The following is a 16,230-nucleotide window of genomic DNA, read 5'->3' on the forward strand; positions in this document are numbered from 1 at the left end:
TCCTAGCAACTGGAGGGGGTGCAGTGTGGAGACAGTCCTGAGCCGTTATGTAGTGACAAATTCAGAAGTGCAGGGTCCCTTCATGATAGTCACATCACGTCCCCTCACAGCCACGCCTCCTCACTCACTCTCTGTTATCATCTCCACACCCACTTCTTTCCACATGGAAGTTCTCCAGCAACAACAGATGTCCCTAGGAGCCAATCAGCATGAAAGGGGAGTGTGTTAGCTGCTGAGAAGAGTCTTCTTGGTGGCTGACTCACCTTCTTTCACTCTGATTGGCTCTGATCAGCAGAAAGGACAAGGAAGCATGGTAGAAGACTCTTCTCAGTGGCCACCACACTCCCCTTTCATGCAGATTGACTCATAGGATGCTGGAGACATAGGGACCCTGCTCACAAAAAAGGAAAGGGTCTAAGACCCCTGAGACCCGGGACCATTACACCTCTGGTCCTGAAGGCCAGACAGAAGGTCTTGTGAGACCAAATTTGGTCCCTGGCCCTGAAGCTCCCTACCTTGCACTAGTAGATCTATGTAGGAGTAGAAAATAGGTTTATTTTCAGAGGCTGCTCTACCATTAGGCAGAGTGAGGTAGCCACCTCAGGCAGTTGATTTTGGGTGTTCTGAAAGCAAAAGGCAACAAATTGCCAACTTTTGACCAGTGGCCGTGGCAACCCACCTGTCAATTACATGATATCGTTCCAACACCACAGGACTGACAGCGGGTTGTCCAATCCACTGGTCAAAATGTTATTAGTGGTGTTTTCTTTTTACTGCCCCGGATGAGAAGAGGTGCTTGTGGGACTATTTGCCAGCACTGCCAAAATAACTTGACCTCAGGCAGCAAATTCTCTTAGGCTGACTGATTCTTTTTTTAAAAAGCAGAAAACTGAGGTTGAAGATTGGGAAGGGGTTGTGTAGCTCAGTGGTAGGATCCCTGCGGTTTAAGAGCGAGCAGAGGGGAAGGCAGGAAAGCAAGGAAAGGAGAAAAATAGAGACCTAAAAAAGAAAAGAAAAAGAGGAGCAGAAAAAGGACAAAGGCATGGATAGGTAACCTTGGCATCCCCTCTTCTATGGAGATTTTTTTGGACAGTATCACTTCTGCCACCTGCTGGCCATTAGGGGATACTACAGCCAGGTGTTTTGGATTACAGCTATCTAGCCTCAGCCAGCACAGTAATCCAAAACATCTGGGGGGCACCAGGCTGAGGACAGCTGCTCTAGTACACGGAGGTTGCTTTAGGACATATTACATGCACATGCATACACACCAGCAATTAGCACCCATCATTTTTAATCACTGTCTGAAGGCAGAACTCAGTTTATCCCCCTCTGGGTCCATGGTGAAGCAGGCAGAGTCAATCAGGCAAGAAGATGGTGCTGTTACTATGAACTTTTTTTTTTAAGTGTTTTTATATTTGTATATTTGTTTTTAATGTTTTTAATTGTTGTAAACCGCCCAGAGAGCTTCAGCTATGGGGCGGTATACAAATGTAATAAATAAATAATAAATAAACAAACTTATCCAGAAATTACACGCAGGAAGAAACCAATATTTGAAAGAAAAATAAAGAATTATGCGAATATACTGTATATAAAGACACGCTGATAAGCTACTAAATAAAATATCCATAAAGTGCTCCACTATAAAGTACTCCAGTTATTCGTTATTAACTAGCTGCCGAGTAGACATAAAACGAGATCACCTGGATTGCATCTTGTTTCGTACTTCCTCAGATGGAAAATGGAAACTCTGCAACAATGGGAGTTTTCTTACCCCCTCGTCTCAAATTCTTGTCATACATTTATTTCTTCAGGAATATGTCCTAAGACAAAATTCTGGTGCAAATCTGCATCTATCATACCAACATAAGAGAACATCAGTGGTGATAACCTCAACCACCTGATCCAGGAGGGGAAAATTTCACAAAAATAAATTTCAAAAGCTTTTGGGAAACAATATGCAAATTGAAATGCAGCCATCCTTCAAAATTCGCATGCTCCAATGCAGTTCTGCAGCCAGGTACAAAAAATGTATAAAGTGTGCATATAAATGTATATATTAGTGAAAGTAACATAAAAATGCCTTGTATATTAGAGAAAATTGCCTTCCAAAGCAAGAGAGATTTGCACAATGCTCACGAACTTTCATGAGAATTAAAAAAAAAAACACCTGCATGTGGAAATGTAGAGAACTGGAAAAAGATGTGCCACTCAGAGAAACCAACATGGACATTTTTCTCCCATCCCTGCTCAGAAGGAGAATCAGCCCAACTTCTTGAACCCCCAACTGGGCTTGCAAGCATCTCTGTACGTGACAAGGGTGCACCCACACGGTCTCTGCCCTCCTGATGAGTTCCCAGGAGAGGAGGATTCCACGGCAACATCAGCAGCTACAAACCCCAACAGGTTTTTTATTTTATTTTTTAATTTCCATATATAATTTATTATGATTCTCTCTTTATTCTTCCTTTTGTACAAGCTTAAAATAGAACAGTGAGAATGTAGGGAGCAGGGGGAGGGGAAAGGGGTGTGTGAAATGCAGGGGCCGGCAGGGTTGGATGCTCAGACTGGAGAAAGAGATGGGGGGTGGAGGGCAAAGAAGCCCCTGGCCAATGCCTTGCCCAGGGAATGGGCATCTTCCGCTCAAATCTCAATACCGCCCCCCTCCAAGTATTTGGGGGCAGGGGTGAAGGGAGAGGGGAATTAATTGTGGCTTTTTTGTCACCGTCCTGATTTTTAAAAGGGGGGGTGCCCCAAGTCCCTCTGGGGCATTAGGGCCGGTGGAGGGGGGAGGTCTGACCCAGAAGCGAGGGGAGAAAAACAGGCACAAATGGAGGCGTGGGACAGAAGGGCGACAGAGACCAGCAGCACTGGAGTCCTAGCAAGTCCCGGACGGACGGTTTCTGTACGGTGGGAGGTCGCCCCCTCTCTGTGGGAGGGGGAGAGCTGAGGGGGGATGCCCCCCACGTTTCTCTCTCTCTTTTGTAGCTTTCATGTTCCTTCGCTCTTTCCGCCAGAAGATGAACGGGCATCACAGCTTCCAGGGGCAGCAACGTCAAGGGAGCGCCTGTCCATCACTCTGTCCCAGATGTGGGAGTTCCTAAAGAAAGAAGGAGCTATAAAGTTGGGGGGGGGAGAAGGGGAAGGAGGCAAGGAGGATGGGAAAGAGAGCATGAATCTTTCATTGTCCCTCAACAGGGTGTAGGGGGGCATTTACACCTTACCCACAGTCCGGTCCGCTGGCACGAGAGGGTGGGAAACAGCAGGGCGAGGTTTCCAGGTGGGCAGGTTGCACTCAGGGGGGGCGGGAGGGGGGTCAGGCAGGGGTGTGTCGCTGGCACCTGGTGGGGAGGCGATGCAGAGGAGAAAGGCAGAAAGGAGAGGAGGTTAGCAACGGGGACCAAGCTCTGGGTGGTGTGTGCGCGATCACAACACTTCAATCGTGCCCTGTACCCCACTGACTGGCCATTGGACATACAAGGCCCTCTGGAACTGCCCGGCCACCCACACCCCTCCAGTCGCCATTCAACACCTGCCACTTTTTCCAGCTGCTCACAGTAGCTGCTGGCATCTTCCTCCACTGGAGACAGCCTGCCTCTGAAGACCAGTCGCTGCAGACCACAAGGGGGGAGAGGGCTGTTTCTCTCAGGTCCTTCCCATTCAGGCATCTGATTGGCCATGGTGAGAACAGGATGCTGGACTAGATGGGCCCCTTTTGGCCTGATCCAGTAGCCAGGCTCTTCTGAGGTTCTCATCCCAGTCTTGGCCCCACAGCTTGTGCAAGTATGGCTTTGGGGGCTTTAAAAGGGGACCAGAGAGTGGAGGAGAAAATGCCTCTCCATGGCCATCTGTTGTTGTTACGTGCCTTCAAGTCGATCACGACTTATGGCGGCCCTGTGAATCAGTGACCTCCAAGAGCGTCTGTCAGATCTTGTAAGTTCAGGTCTGTGGCTTCCTTTGTGGAATCCATAATTTTATGCAATCCATGGCCATTAGCCCTTGATAACTAAGTGGAGCTTCCCTGTTCAGAGACAGCACAACTGTAAAGAGCTCTTCTTGGAGAGCAAACTGAGAAAGGGCTGTTACTTTCCTGCCCAGGCGGTGGGTTTCAGAAGCAGTTAAGGGCGGTTGGCTCAGTGGCAGAACATCTGAGAGCCCTTGGGCTGTGGGCGGTATATACATCGAATAAAATAAATAAATAAACATCTGTTTTGCATGCAGAAAGTCCCAGGTTTAATGCTGGCATCTCCAGGTAGGGTTGTGAGAGGACCCAGCCTGAAATCCTGGAGAGCTGCTGCCTGTCAGTGTAAGCAAGCAGGGCTGGTGCCAGGCATGACTGGGCCTTTGGGCACCAGCCTGCTCTGGGCACAAGGCTCCTGCCTGTCTCACCTTCCTCTCTCCTGCTGCGCGTGCAGGGTTGCCATCAATCAAGATGGCGGCAGAGGCTTCTCTAAGGGGCTCGTGCCCCCACTGCCATCTTGGTTGTCGGCACGCATGCGCAGTATGCTACATGTGCGCACATGCCTGTATAAATCAAGATGACGGTAGGGGCATTCGCCCCTTAAAGAAGCCTGCGCCGCCATTTTGGTTGATGGCAGACCTGCAAGTGCAGTACGTGCAGCCGCAAGATAGAAGAGAGGTAGGTGGAGCGAGCGAGCCGGCAGGCAGCCTGGAAACTCAGTCCCTGCAATATGCGGCAGGGACCCTGCAGTGGATCATGGAAGGGGAACGCTACTCTCCCACCCTAATGAAGGGCCCTTCAGGGACCCTTGGCCAGGGCCCAACCTGGCCACCCTTTGGCACCGGCCCTGTAAGCAATACTCAGCTAGATGGACCCCAATGGTCTGACTTGGTATAAGGCAGCTTCCTGGGTTCCTGTCTGGCTCTCTACTGTGGCAAACAGGATGCCAAACTAGGCTGGCTTCAGCCTGGTCCAACAGTGCTTTTCTTACATTTTTTGTGCAATGTCACAAGTCAGAGATGGCTGACCTGTGGCCGTTCAAGAGGCTGCCCTTGAAGATGGTCCGGAGGCTACAGCTAGTGCAGAATGTGGCTGCTGAGTGGGGCAGACCGACTGGACCAGCCCTGAAACCATTGCATTGACTGCCAGCCAGGCCAAAGTCCAGGTGTTAGTTCTAGCAGATAAAGCCCTGAATGGCTTGGGATCCAAGTGCCTAAAAGAACACCTTCCCCAGTATCAAACATCTTGGACTCTACGATCGGCAGTTGAGGCCTTGTTGTTTTTGCCGTCCCTGGGGGCTGCCTGGTTGACTTTGTCCCATGCCAGGGCCTTTTCATTGATGGCTCCCTGTTTGTGCAATGCCCTCCCTGGTGAGGTACATTATTATAAATGTCTCCCTCATTATTGACATTTGGGAGGAGTTTTAAAATGTTCATGTTTGCCCAGGCATTTGGTGGCTGAAAGCCGCTGTTCCTGGCAACCCTGAGAGAATGTTTTAAACTGCTTTTTAGAATGCTTAATTTTTTAATTATTATGATTGATGCGTTTGCTACCCTCGGCTACTCTGGGGGAAGGGCAAGGCATAAACTGAATAAATAAATATCCTGTCATAAGGAAACAGAGCGAAGGGCAGCCCGAGAGCAGAGCCGGGGGAGTGCGGAGGTGAGCTGGTTTGCTGAGCCATTTGAGTGAGTCTAGGCCCCCTCCCTGGATGCCTCCACTGCTGAATCTGGCATCCACGGCCAGATGTTACTTTCCCCTATAACCTCCCAAAGGGGTATGAGCAAAGGGCACAGGCTTAGCCCCACAACCTGGTGTTTCAAAGCTCAGGCATGGGACATTCCCATAAGGAACAGAGTGCCTCTGAGCATGCACAGAGTATATGGATCCACCTCCCATTTAACCCACTGTGCTTCTGAGATGAGGGGATTGTGGCTCGCCACGAGGCGGGAGCCCCACGGGATACTTCTTTTAAAAATTCGTTCATGGAAGTGACAGGCAGGCTGTGGAGTAACGTCCCCTCTGGGCGACGCCCGTTCCCCTTTCAGATCCCCTGCTGGAGGGGGGCATGTGCGTGTGTGTATATAAATGCTTCACCTCCAGAGCCCGGATTTCGGCCTCGATCCGAGTCCAGCTTGTCACACGACTGTGCTCGACGCGTCCTCTTTGGTTTGAGGGGGGCTGCCTTCCTCCCCACCTCAGGGTCCCCTAGGAGGTAAAGCAGGAGCATTAGAGATCCCTCCGTTCCCCTCTCGGCCTTCCCTCTGGAGGTCTGCTAACAGCCAAGATTGGGCAAGGATCTGCCTCAGTATTCGGCAGCTCCAAATGTTTTTGGGAAAAGCCCACAGCGTAGTGGCAGAGCATCTGCTGTGCACGTGCAAAGTCCCAGGCTCAGTTCTCCCGTGACATCTCCAGGTGGGGCTGGGACAGGCCCCTGTTTGAAATCCTGGAGAGCCGCTGCCAGTCAGTGTAAGTGCTGAGCTTAGATGGACCCATGGACCCAGCTTCCTGTTTCTGTAAGTGTCCGCTTTACTGGAGGAGGGGGAGAGAAATTGCCATGGGCAAAGCAGAACCCATGGCCTCCAGAAGGGAGACTTCCTTCTGCTGGCCAGTCCCAGATCGGAACCCGGGGAGAGGAGAGGAAAGGCCCTGTGCTGCTGCACCCCTCTCACGTCACCTTCGTTGTCCCGTTCCTTGGCTCTGCGTCGGGGTTGGGCTACTGGGGGGGACGTACACGCTTCTTCCGGGGTGGCCCCTCCCGCTCCTCCGGCTTCCTCGTTGCTACGGCTTCTCTCAGGCTGGCTGGGGGACTTCTGGCCCCTGGGGAGGGCGACTGGCTTGGGAGGCCAGGGGGCAGATGGCAGATCCCTGAACTGCTGCACAGAATGCAGAAGACGGGTGAGGGGGGGGAGAGGGGGAAGGGCAGAAAGAACCACCCTCCACAGCTCTAGGGCAGGCGTCCCCAATCTGATGTCCTCCAGGCGACAAATCTCAGCATCCCTCGCCACCAGCTCTTGCTGGGCTGGGGGAAGTGGCCCTCAAGATCCCTGGGGAAGGCTGCTGCTGTAGGACATCATCACCCAGGCACTACGCACCCCCCTTTCTCCATCTGATGAAGAAGAGTTCAGTGAAACTCAAAATCCTGCACATGCTTACTCCAGAAGATCTGCACCATACGGTTACAGCACATGACTTCCCCCCAAAGAATCCCAGGCACTGTAGTTTGATAAGGGTGCCGGGAATTGTAGCTCTGTGAGGGGGAAACTACAGTTCCCGGGATTCTTTGGGGGACAGAGTCATCTGCTTTGAACATGCGTTGAATGTGCTTTGAATCTGTGGTGCAGATCTGCATAGATTTGTGGATCTAAGTAGACTCAACAAGAGAAACCCTTCCCAGTTTGTAAGATGTTCATGGCAGCCTCTGCAACAGGGCTGATGAATCCTGTAGCCCACCAGATGTTGCTGGGCAAACATCAGCCCCAGCCTGCATGGCCAATGGTCAAGAGGTGATGGAAGTTGGAGTCTGACAACCTCTGGAGGACGACAGGTTTCTCACCCCTGTTCTACAGGATGAGCTTCACTTGGGTGAGTTTCTCTGAAGACTTGCGGTGTCTTGCTAAAAACTTCTCTGAGCACTTCCAGACAACCTATTTTGCTGAGCATTCATTCTGAAGATGAATTAAACCAGGCTGACTGTTCAATGAGCATCCACTTTGATTTGTTTATGGGGAGGTTAGTTGATGTCGTGTCCTGTCACTTTCCTTACTGCACACATGTCCAATCTTTTAAGGAAGCAGGTTTGTAATGCAAGACCATCCTTCCAACTACGATTGTGCAGCCTAAATTTGCCACTGAATCCCACCTGAAAATAGCGGGCAGTCTAGAAGTGCCCTCTTTCACTCCTGGCCATTGGAGTTGCCCCTATAGCTCCAGTTCAGCCTGCTGAATTGGGATGTGGGGGGGTTCTAAAGCCCACCTCCCAAGCTGAAGCCCGCTCCCCTCTTCACATACACCCCAGCTCCTCCTCTGTCCTCACACTCCTGCCCCTCGAATCCCATGAGACCTATGCGCTTGCCTTGGCCGGCACCATTGGCCGGACCTTCTCGAAGGTCAGGGTGGCCACAACAGTGCCTCTCTCATCCGCTTCTTCTGGAGGAATATCTTTGAGGGATTCCTGTCCTCTGCTCTCCCGCAGGGAACTTTCTTCAGCTGCACATGCCAGGGAGCAGAAAGAAGGGAACGAGATGATCAGGGCCAACCCTTAAAAAAAAACACTTTTCATCTACCAGAAGCATAGAAGGACTATGTGGCACAAGCTGCCTTTAATGTTGCCATCAGCTCTGCTCCTGGATCTGATCAGGGAGTGAGGGGAGAGAAAGAGTGTTTATCAAGGGCAAGACATCCCAAACAGCCACTGACACAGGCTGTCGTTTTTAAGGACTTGTGCTTGAGCTTCCTTTTTCCTCCTCCCTCCCATTTATCCTTGCGTGTCATGTCTTTTTCGAGAGTCTGAGCCTGAGGGCAGAGAGTGTCTTAGGACTGTTTTTTTTTAAGCTGCTCTGAGAGTCTTTTTGAGTAAAGGGTGGGGAACAAATGCTGTGAATAAATGCATACATAATACCCAGGAGACCTGCACAGGTGTTATGCCTGCAGAGGGAATGTAAACACAAGTGGTGGCGGAACAGGGGTGTGTGCGAGAGAGAGATGCCAGCCCTTCCCTCAATATCACCCTGTTGGAAGTGGGGCAAAAGCAACTCCTATTTTGTTCTTTTGTTTATGTTCCAGAAGGGGGATAGAGTTAGGGTCCTCCAGATGGATAGGCTTGACTACCTTTACCTGTAATGCTCTGACTGACTTCCTGTCGTTAGACTGATACTTCTTAGGGAAGCTTATCTGCCCCTCCTCCTTCCGCCCTTCTCTTCTTCTTCGACTGTCCAAGAGAGAGGAGACACCGTTGTCTCTGCTCTCTCCCTCCTGAGCCATGAGGGCAACTCCCAAACCTGGGTGTTGTGCCTTCAACTTAGTTAGTTAGTTAGAACTAGGTATGCCTTTCCTATCTACTATGTATTTCTATAAATAAAGTAGCTTTTCTTCTTTTACTAAGTCTTACGTCTCAGTGATCTCAATGCAGGGTAAAAGCCTGCTACTTAGGTAAACGCACACACACTGGCACACACGCAGCTCAGACCCCTGAGTTACAGGTACTCTGCTAATATATGCACAAATTTACACAACACACCCCACATACTGGTCCCCGTGCACTCCATTCCCAACTTTGCCATGTCGGGTTGGAAGGTCTAAAGGGCGCTTCTTTACATGTTCAACTGAGCCTACTTAGAAACCTCTGCACGAGGGATCCTGACTGTGGAGAGCACGGCAGACTGGCCCACTTGGGCACATTGGGCTCTGCCCCCCACACTCAGCCAGCCCCCGCCTGCCTGCCTTCTTACTTACAACTAGTCCAGGGGGTGGCTCTGGCTGTCAGCTTCCTCAAGTCTCTCAGTGCTGTCCTTGCAAGAAGGACGGATAGGGACAAAACTAGTATTACTTGGCTACGGTACAGCATTTGGGGGCTGGATCGGTAGAAGGGAGGGAAGGGGTAGGATTCTTCTTAATCTGAGCCAGATAATAATTTGTGGGTGGCAGCATCTGCCTCGTATGTCAGGCAAGTGGTGTGAGTGGTACAATCCTTGGCATCGTCAGAAAGGAGCCAGGCTCTCCTTCACTGGGGGTCTTTTCAGCAGAGACAGAATGACCACCTATCAGGAACGATGTAGTAGCAGATTTCTTGCATTAGCAGGGGTCGGTGGGTTGGACTAGATGACCTCTGAGTCAACTGACTGATCCTATCATGGTCAATTGTGGCTAATCATTGTTGATAGACCTATAATCTTCTATGAATTTCTCCAGCCCTTTTTTGGGGTGGGCAGGGAAAAGCAGCTATCTAAAAACAACACCACCACCACCTAGCAATTCAACGTCTTGTTAGTTGGCATTGCTTTTACGTAGGAAACTTGCAGCCAACATACCCACCTATGTCCCAGCTGGCTTCCGCCCGGTGAATAGTGGCGAAACTTGGCTTGGAACTCTGCAGTGGAGGATGGGGCCTCCACCCCCCTTGCCCTGTGCAGTTTAAAAAACAGAAAAGTCAGCCCTTTTTGTTTTTGCCCTGTCAAACACATAGTTACTTGGTCCTCCCTATCCAATATGGTCAATGTATTGGCCATTTTACAGTCAGGAAGGAGGGAGGTCAGGCCTGCAACACTGTGACACCCAAAGAGGCCATGTGCAGGCTGAGGCAGGATTTGAACCCAAGCCCAAACCAGCCCAAGACTGTAGTCCTATGTGCACACTTACAGTAGGGCCCCGCTTTTCGGCAGCCTGCATTTCGGCGTTCTGCTAATACGGCGGCTAAAATTAGAGTAAGGTCCCACTCATACGGCACTTGTTCTGTTTTTATGGTGTTTTTTGGGTGTCAGGCGCCATTTTATTGACGGAGTTCCGCTTTTAGGTGGGTTTCGGGGGTCTGGAACATAACCAGCTGTATGAATGGGGCCCTACTGTACTTGGGACCAAAACTGAAGTCCTAAGCAATCCAGCTCCGACTCGCCCAAAAATCTCAAGCTTTGTTCACAGAAATTGAAGGAATTTCCTAATTCTTGGTTATGGATGTTCTTGTTTTTTCGGAAGAGGTGGGAAGAGCATGTGTAGTGATTAGAGTATTGGACTGGGACCCAGGAGAGCAGAGTATGAATCTCCACTCAGCCAGGAAGCTCACTGGGTGGCCTTGGGCAAGTCACTGTCTTTCAGCCTAACCTACCTCACAGGGTTGTTGTGCAGATAAGACTGGGGGGGGGAACCATATTTGTATGCTCCTTGGAGGAAAAGTGGGATATAAACATAATAATAAAAAGAAATAAATATAAATAAATAGTATGCTGAATGTAGCAAGCAAATACTTAACTGGATTGCTTTCACTTTTTTTTTTACAAACCAAGTTATACGGGCGTAATTCGGCCTAGTTTACGCACCCTTAAGTCCTCCTGGACTTCAGTCAGAAGGGATTAAAAGAGATGCTCCTCTCTGCCGGAGGATCTGGCAGGACCTCAAAGGGCTTAGCTCTGGCTGAATGGCGTCCCTGTGGTTCGAAAACTCAACTGGGGCGGGCAGGGGGGAGGGAGTCCAAATCAAGGCTGGGAGAACAGCAAATTTCCAAATATATGCTAAATCTGGACCAATACAAAGGGACGTCTCTTGAGTTTAGTCAGTTCCCTTCATTGTCTTAAGAAGAAAGTTGCGCTTAGGGGTGGGGTGGTGGGCGGGGCAGGAAAGACCTACAAAGGCGGCTTGGGCAGGGCTGCACACCTGAGTCGTGGGAAGAGCGTCTTCTCTGCCTGTCCCTCATGCTCCCTTCTTGCTCCTGGACAACACTCTGGAACAGGACAACAAAGCACGTGAAGGAAGATGATGGGAAGAGCCTGGCTTCTGGGCCAGGTCAAAGGGCGTTGTCTCGTCCACCCTCCGGTTCACAGTGCCCAACCAGACAGCCATTACGGGAAGCCCAAAAGCAGGACCTGAGCGCAAGAGCAACTCTGTCCTGCGGTTCCCAACAACTGGCATTCAGAGGCCTCTGGACGTGGAGATCGACCGTGGCCATCGTGGCTACTGATAGCCTTTTGCCCCTTCGAGAATTGATCCAATCCTCTTTTAAAGCCATCCATGCAAGAAAGAATTCCATGCAAGGAACGGGCTAATGCTGGATTCCCAGAAGCCCCACCTGCTCCCTGATTAGCAACCAATTACCTCCAGTTTGGCATCCAGGCTCCACCCCTTTGCGTGTCCCATGCCAGGCAATGCCACACCTTTGACCCGTGACGGCTGCAGGAGCTCCACCCCTTTGGGGTCTGGCTCCGCCTTCCCTGCGTCAGGACTGGAACCCTTTCGGGTGGAAGGGGGGGCAGAGAGGAAAGGAAATATGACACGGGGGCTCCTCTGAGCATCCCTCCACGCTGTCCCCATTCCAAAGAGAAAAGCTTTTCTTTACCTGCTGTCCCCTGCTTGGCAGACCCTTCACCCCACTTTCTGGACCCGTGGGCCCCATTCTTGGAAGAGGCACGTTGTCCTGCCCCAGCCTCCTCTCCTCCTCTTGGGTGAGGGCAGGGCGCAGTGGGGGCTTCTGTTCATCCCCACCCACCGGAGGCGGGGGAGGGCTTGGGGGCAGGTCCTCGGGGTCTTGCTCTCCCTTGAGGCTGCGATGCCTGCGGAAATGGAACAGGCCCCTCCTCCTCTTCTTCTGCAAGGGTGGGAGGGGGTCGGAGGGTCCCGGCCTGACCCCGCAGCCCTTAGGTGTCCGGGCATCGCTGTGAGAGGGAAAAGGCGGAGGAGCTGCGGTAGCTGAGGAGGTGGGGAGACCCATTAGGGCCCCTCCAGGCTGACGGTTTGTTGCAGGAGGATTCTGCAATGTGCCACTGACGCAGCAAGAGTGCATTAGTGGTGGATTTATACTGGACCGTCCATACAGCATCCCACTTTATTGGTTGTCCTCCCCAAACGTTACCGCATTATCGTCATCTGGAGGAGCTATCGCCCAACAAAAGCTGGGCAACCCACCGCTCCCAGAACATGTGCGGGTTTCAGGATTTCAACTACACGGCATGCACTAATTGGAAATGAAGCCGTACGCCCACCCCAAAACGTTTGCAGGGAGAAAATGGTACTGAACGCAGGAGACCATACAACCACCCCAAGGCCATCATGAGCATAAATCGTCATGACAGCACAATGGAAAGGACATTCAGAGGAGCTAGACTGCAAAGGGACCAATACTCTGCATCAGGGACCATCGGGGGGAGGGGCGGGAGGAAGGGATAATACACAAGTGTTACCTGGTGTTGTCAGCAAGCACCCTCCTGTTAAAAAATTCATCTAGACCCTCGTCCAACCGTGGCACCGACCCATTCTCCTGTTCGCGGGACTCAATAGACCCCAGGATTCGGTTCTGAGAGGGGAGAGAGAGCCTTGTTAACTTTAACCAGATGTTGCTGAACTACAATTCCCATCAGCCCTAGCAAAGAAGGCCAATGGCTAACGATGATGGGAATTGTATTTCAGCAACATCTGGAGGGCCAAAGGCTCCCCATGCCTGTTTTAGAAGGAGCATCTTCACTTTATTCACAGAGGAAAAGAGGATGTTCCACCTCCAGTGGGCAGTACTTCCTGTCTAGGAAAATACCTAAACTTTCAGTCTTCCTATTTGAAAAAGAAATGTCTGTCTTGCTACTGAAGTATTGTTTTATGGTTCAGTTCCCAACCCCAACCCATGCTCACCACCAAAGTAAAGGCTAAACAGGAACTGCCAACCTACAAATAGGCGGGACTTCCTAGTTTAAGAGCAATGTCAGTTTTGGAGGGTTTGCAGAGAGCTGGGGTGATGTGCAAAGACTGAAGGGACTAAAATGGGAAAGCACAAATGGATGGGAAAGAATGAAGGAACACTTAAATTTAAAAAGTAAACAAAAACCAAAAAAAGGACGGAAAAAGAAAGGTAATGAGAGAACCTAGATGAGTGACACACAGAACATGTGAGCAAATGAGTAAATGAATATAAAATGTGAATAAGGCAGAGTAAGGAAATGAGAATGGTAAGTGGATGAAAGGAGGGCGAATTCAACAGGTTATGACCTAGGAAACAAGGGAGGTGATGCTGGCGAAGAGGGCAATCGAAACCTCATGGCACCAGGCCAGGGACGGGTGCTTGATTGGGCAGGTGTGTCCCTCTGCCCAGCGCCACTGGTCTCCTGCTGGCCACCCTCTCTGCCCTGTCACCCCCCGGCACACAGCTCCTGCCTGCTAAATGTGTGGCATCCAGAGGAAAACCCCAAAATGCGGGTTTCTGGGAGTGGAAGGGGGCAGGATGGAGGCGGGATCCTGTTGTATCCTGTGCTGGACCTGCTACTACCACATCATGGCATTGGGCCCAATTTGGGCCTAATCACTGGTGAAACCATCTGCCTTCCCTGCCACTATCTTTTGCCATGACCACCATATGTGGCAGGACTCTGGATTAGGGGTGGGATCTGTTGGCTGATGGTTCAAAAGCATTCTGTCGACCTAACAGGCTGGCATCGGTTCATGTTCATTCTCCATCGGCTGCTTTTACTGATCTATTTTTCCCCCCCGCTTGGAAAAAATATCAATATTAATATTGATATTTTGTTAAGGAAATGTTGATATTTTGAAGGAAGTATCGCTATTTCCTTTAAAAATATTGATATTTTGAAGGAAATATCATTTTTAAATTATCACAATCTATGTTTTAGAGGCTTTTTAAAAAAAATTTAAAGTCCATTTTCAAAAACAACTGGGCTCCTGCTGGGAGGAAGGGCGGGATATAAATCAAATAATAAATAAATAAATAAATTGCAGAAGTTCACTACATTAAAATCTGGTCCTCAGCGACTAAGAATAAGCAAATTAATGGAAAATTCGGTACCAAATCCAAACTGGGCGGAATTCTAGCACATCCTTACTCTGGATGCAGTCCCTCTTGGTTGATGAGGGAGTGCAATTCAGGGTTGCTCCTTACATCTCTCTTTTCTTTTGTAGTTTCAACAAAATCAGCCACATTGTCAGAGGCTTCAGGAACCCTGCCAGAAGGCCAGTTCTGTGCCTCAAAGGACGGACAGGTCAAGGGGTGAGAAACTTAGGGAATGGAGAACGAGCCTATGAAAAGATGAACTGACAAATAAGAGGGTGAGCAGGAAGGGAAAGAGGAGAAAGGAGTGAAACGCCTCCGGAAGTTGTGTGTGGGATACTCACACTGGAACGGAACCCGCCGTGGGGTGCATTGCGGGGAGGCCGGGGCCTGTTGCGTGTGCGGTGCTCCAGCCGGCCGCCCTCCGTCGGCAGGTCGGAGAGCACCTCGAAAGACGTGCTGTGGGAATGCAAATACTGGCTGCTGCTGGCCAAGGAGATCCAGCCCAGCGGGGAGCCCATCCTGGGGATTGTCAGGTCACTGTCCTGCTCAGAACCGCCTGCAAGAGGAAGAAGTGCATCCTGGGATGGATGGGCAGACCAGCATTGCACACTACAAGGGAGGGAGGGAGGGATGAGGCATGCATGTGCGGCATGAACATTGGCATGATGGAAGGAATGCTAATGGTGATGGGCTTTCCTAGGTTTGAACTAGAGTGAGAGCTTTTTTCAGACTGAGGGCTGCATTCCTTTTGGGAGGCTGCTTGCCAGCCAGGTCCAGATTATCCATTAGGCTTAGCAGGCTGAAGCCTAGGGGCCCGGAGCTCTTGGGGGCCTGTGATACGCGGAAGCAGGACAAGAGCTTCCGAACCGCCCACCATCCCCCCGCTTCACTTACCTTTTTCTCTGCTGTTTTTTGTGGTTTGCCATCAATCAAGATGGCGGCCAAGGTTTCCCTAAGGGGCTGAAGCGTCTGCCACCATCTTGGTTGATGGCACGCATGCCTGCTACACGTGCACATTGCTGCCATCAACCAAGATGGCGGGAGACACTTCAGTCCCTTAGGGAAACCTCGGCCGCCATCTTGATTGATGGCAAACCTTTGCGCACAGTGCGTGCAGCCGCAAAAAAAGTGGAAAGGTAGGTGAACCGGGGGAGGATGGGACGGTGGGCGGCTCAGAATCAGCCTAGGGGCCCTCCTCAGCTTAATCCAGCCCTGTTGCCAGTGGTGGGGGTAGTGGCAGGGGCAAAAGTGGGCGGAGCAATCAATTGAAATGTTACCTTTGCATAGTAGGCTGCTTTTTTCATAAACTCACACATCTTTCTCTGTCTTCCAGAGAAGCAAGAGGTGTAGAGTTCAAGGACACATTTCAGCCCGGCAAAAACACTCAAGGAAGGAGTGAAGCAGGCAAATGAGGGGTGTGGCCTGGGGAGAATCCCAAAGGACATACAGAGAGTCCTGGAGGGCCACATTTGGCCCCTGAGCCTGGGGTTCGCCATCCCTGCTATAGGGCACAGAGCAACAGTTATGAGAACAGCTGGATGAGGCCCATGAGAAGATGTACGTTTGGAGAAGCCCAAATTCAGCTCCACCGCAACATTCAGGAACTGGGTGAGCTGCAGGACTGCAGCGGAGGAGGATGTTGGTGGAGATAACAAACTGCGTCCCGGCTGCCCCTGGGAACATGCCTGTGCCTGGCAGCCAACCGGGTGGCTGGTGCACCTGAGCTGCCCCTTCTGGGCAAGAGAGATGGGGTTTGCAACACGCAGGGAGATGCCCAGGAACTGGAGAC

The 16,230-nt window shown here is 50.9% G+C and overlaps 1 protein-coding gene across 2 annotated transcripts in view; it reads right to left on the reverse strand.

Annotated features, from left to right (window-relative positions):
* Positions 1-2,415: 2,415 nt before the first annotated feature.
* Positions 2,416-16,230, reverse strand: part of CARMIL3 (capping protein regulator and myosin 1 linker 3) — an 87,279-nt gene continuing 73,464 nt past the window's right edge. The window contains exons 31-41 of one of the 2 annotated variants that reach the window (XM_061589143.1): positions 14,783-14,997; positions 12,850-12,962; positions 12,009-12,324; positions 11,768-11,902; positions 11,330-11,396; positions 9,998-10,087; positions 8,040-8,173; positions 6,642-6,837; positions 6,062-6,172; positions 3,228-3,344; positions 2,416-3,103 (exon numbers count right to left, since the gene is read on the reverse strand). In XM_061589143.1, the coding sequence (XP_061445127.1) occupies positions 3,078-3,103; positions 3,228-3,344; positions 6,062-6,172; positions 6,642-6,837; positions 8,040-8,173; positions 9,998-10,087; positions 11,330-11,396; positions 11,768-11,902; positions 12,009-12,324; positions 12,850-12,962; positions 14,783-14,997 (1,520 nt within the window). In that variant the 3' untranslated portion in view covers positions 2,416-3,077. Of the gene's footprint in view, positions 3,104-3,227; positions 3,345-6,061; positions 6,173-6,641; positions 6,841-8,039; positions 8,174-9,997; positions 10,088-11,329; positions 11,397-11,767; positions 11,903-12,008; positions 12,325-12,849; positions 12,963-14,782; positions 14,998-16,230 lie in introns of both variants that reach the window. The other variant, XM_061589142.1, reaches the window with a different exon arrangement.

Source organism: Rhineura floridana, chromosome 11 (assembly GCF_030035675.1).
Source record: "Rhineura floridana isolate rRhiFlo1 chromosome 11, rRhiFlo1.hap2, whole genome shotgun sequence".
NCBI classification, from domain to species: Eukaryota; Metazoa; Chordata; class Lepidosauria; order Squamata; family Rhineuridae; genus Rhineura; species Rhineura floridana.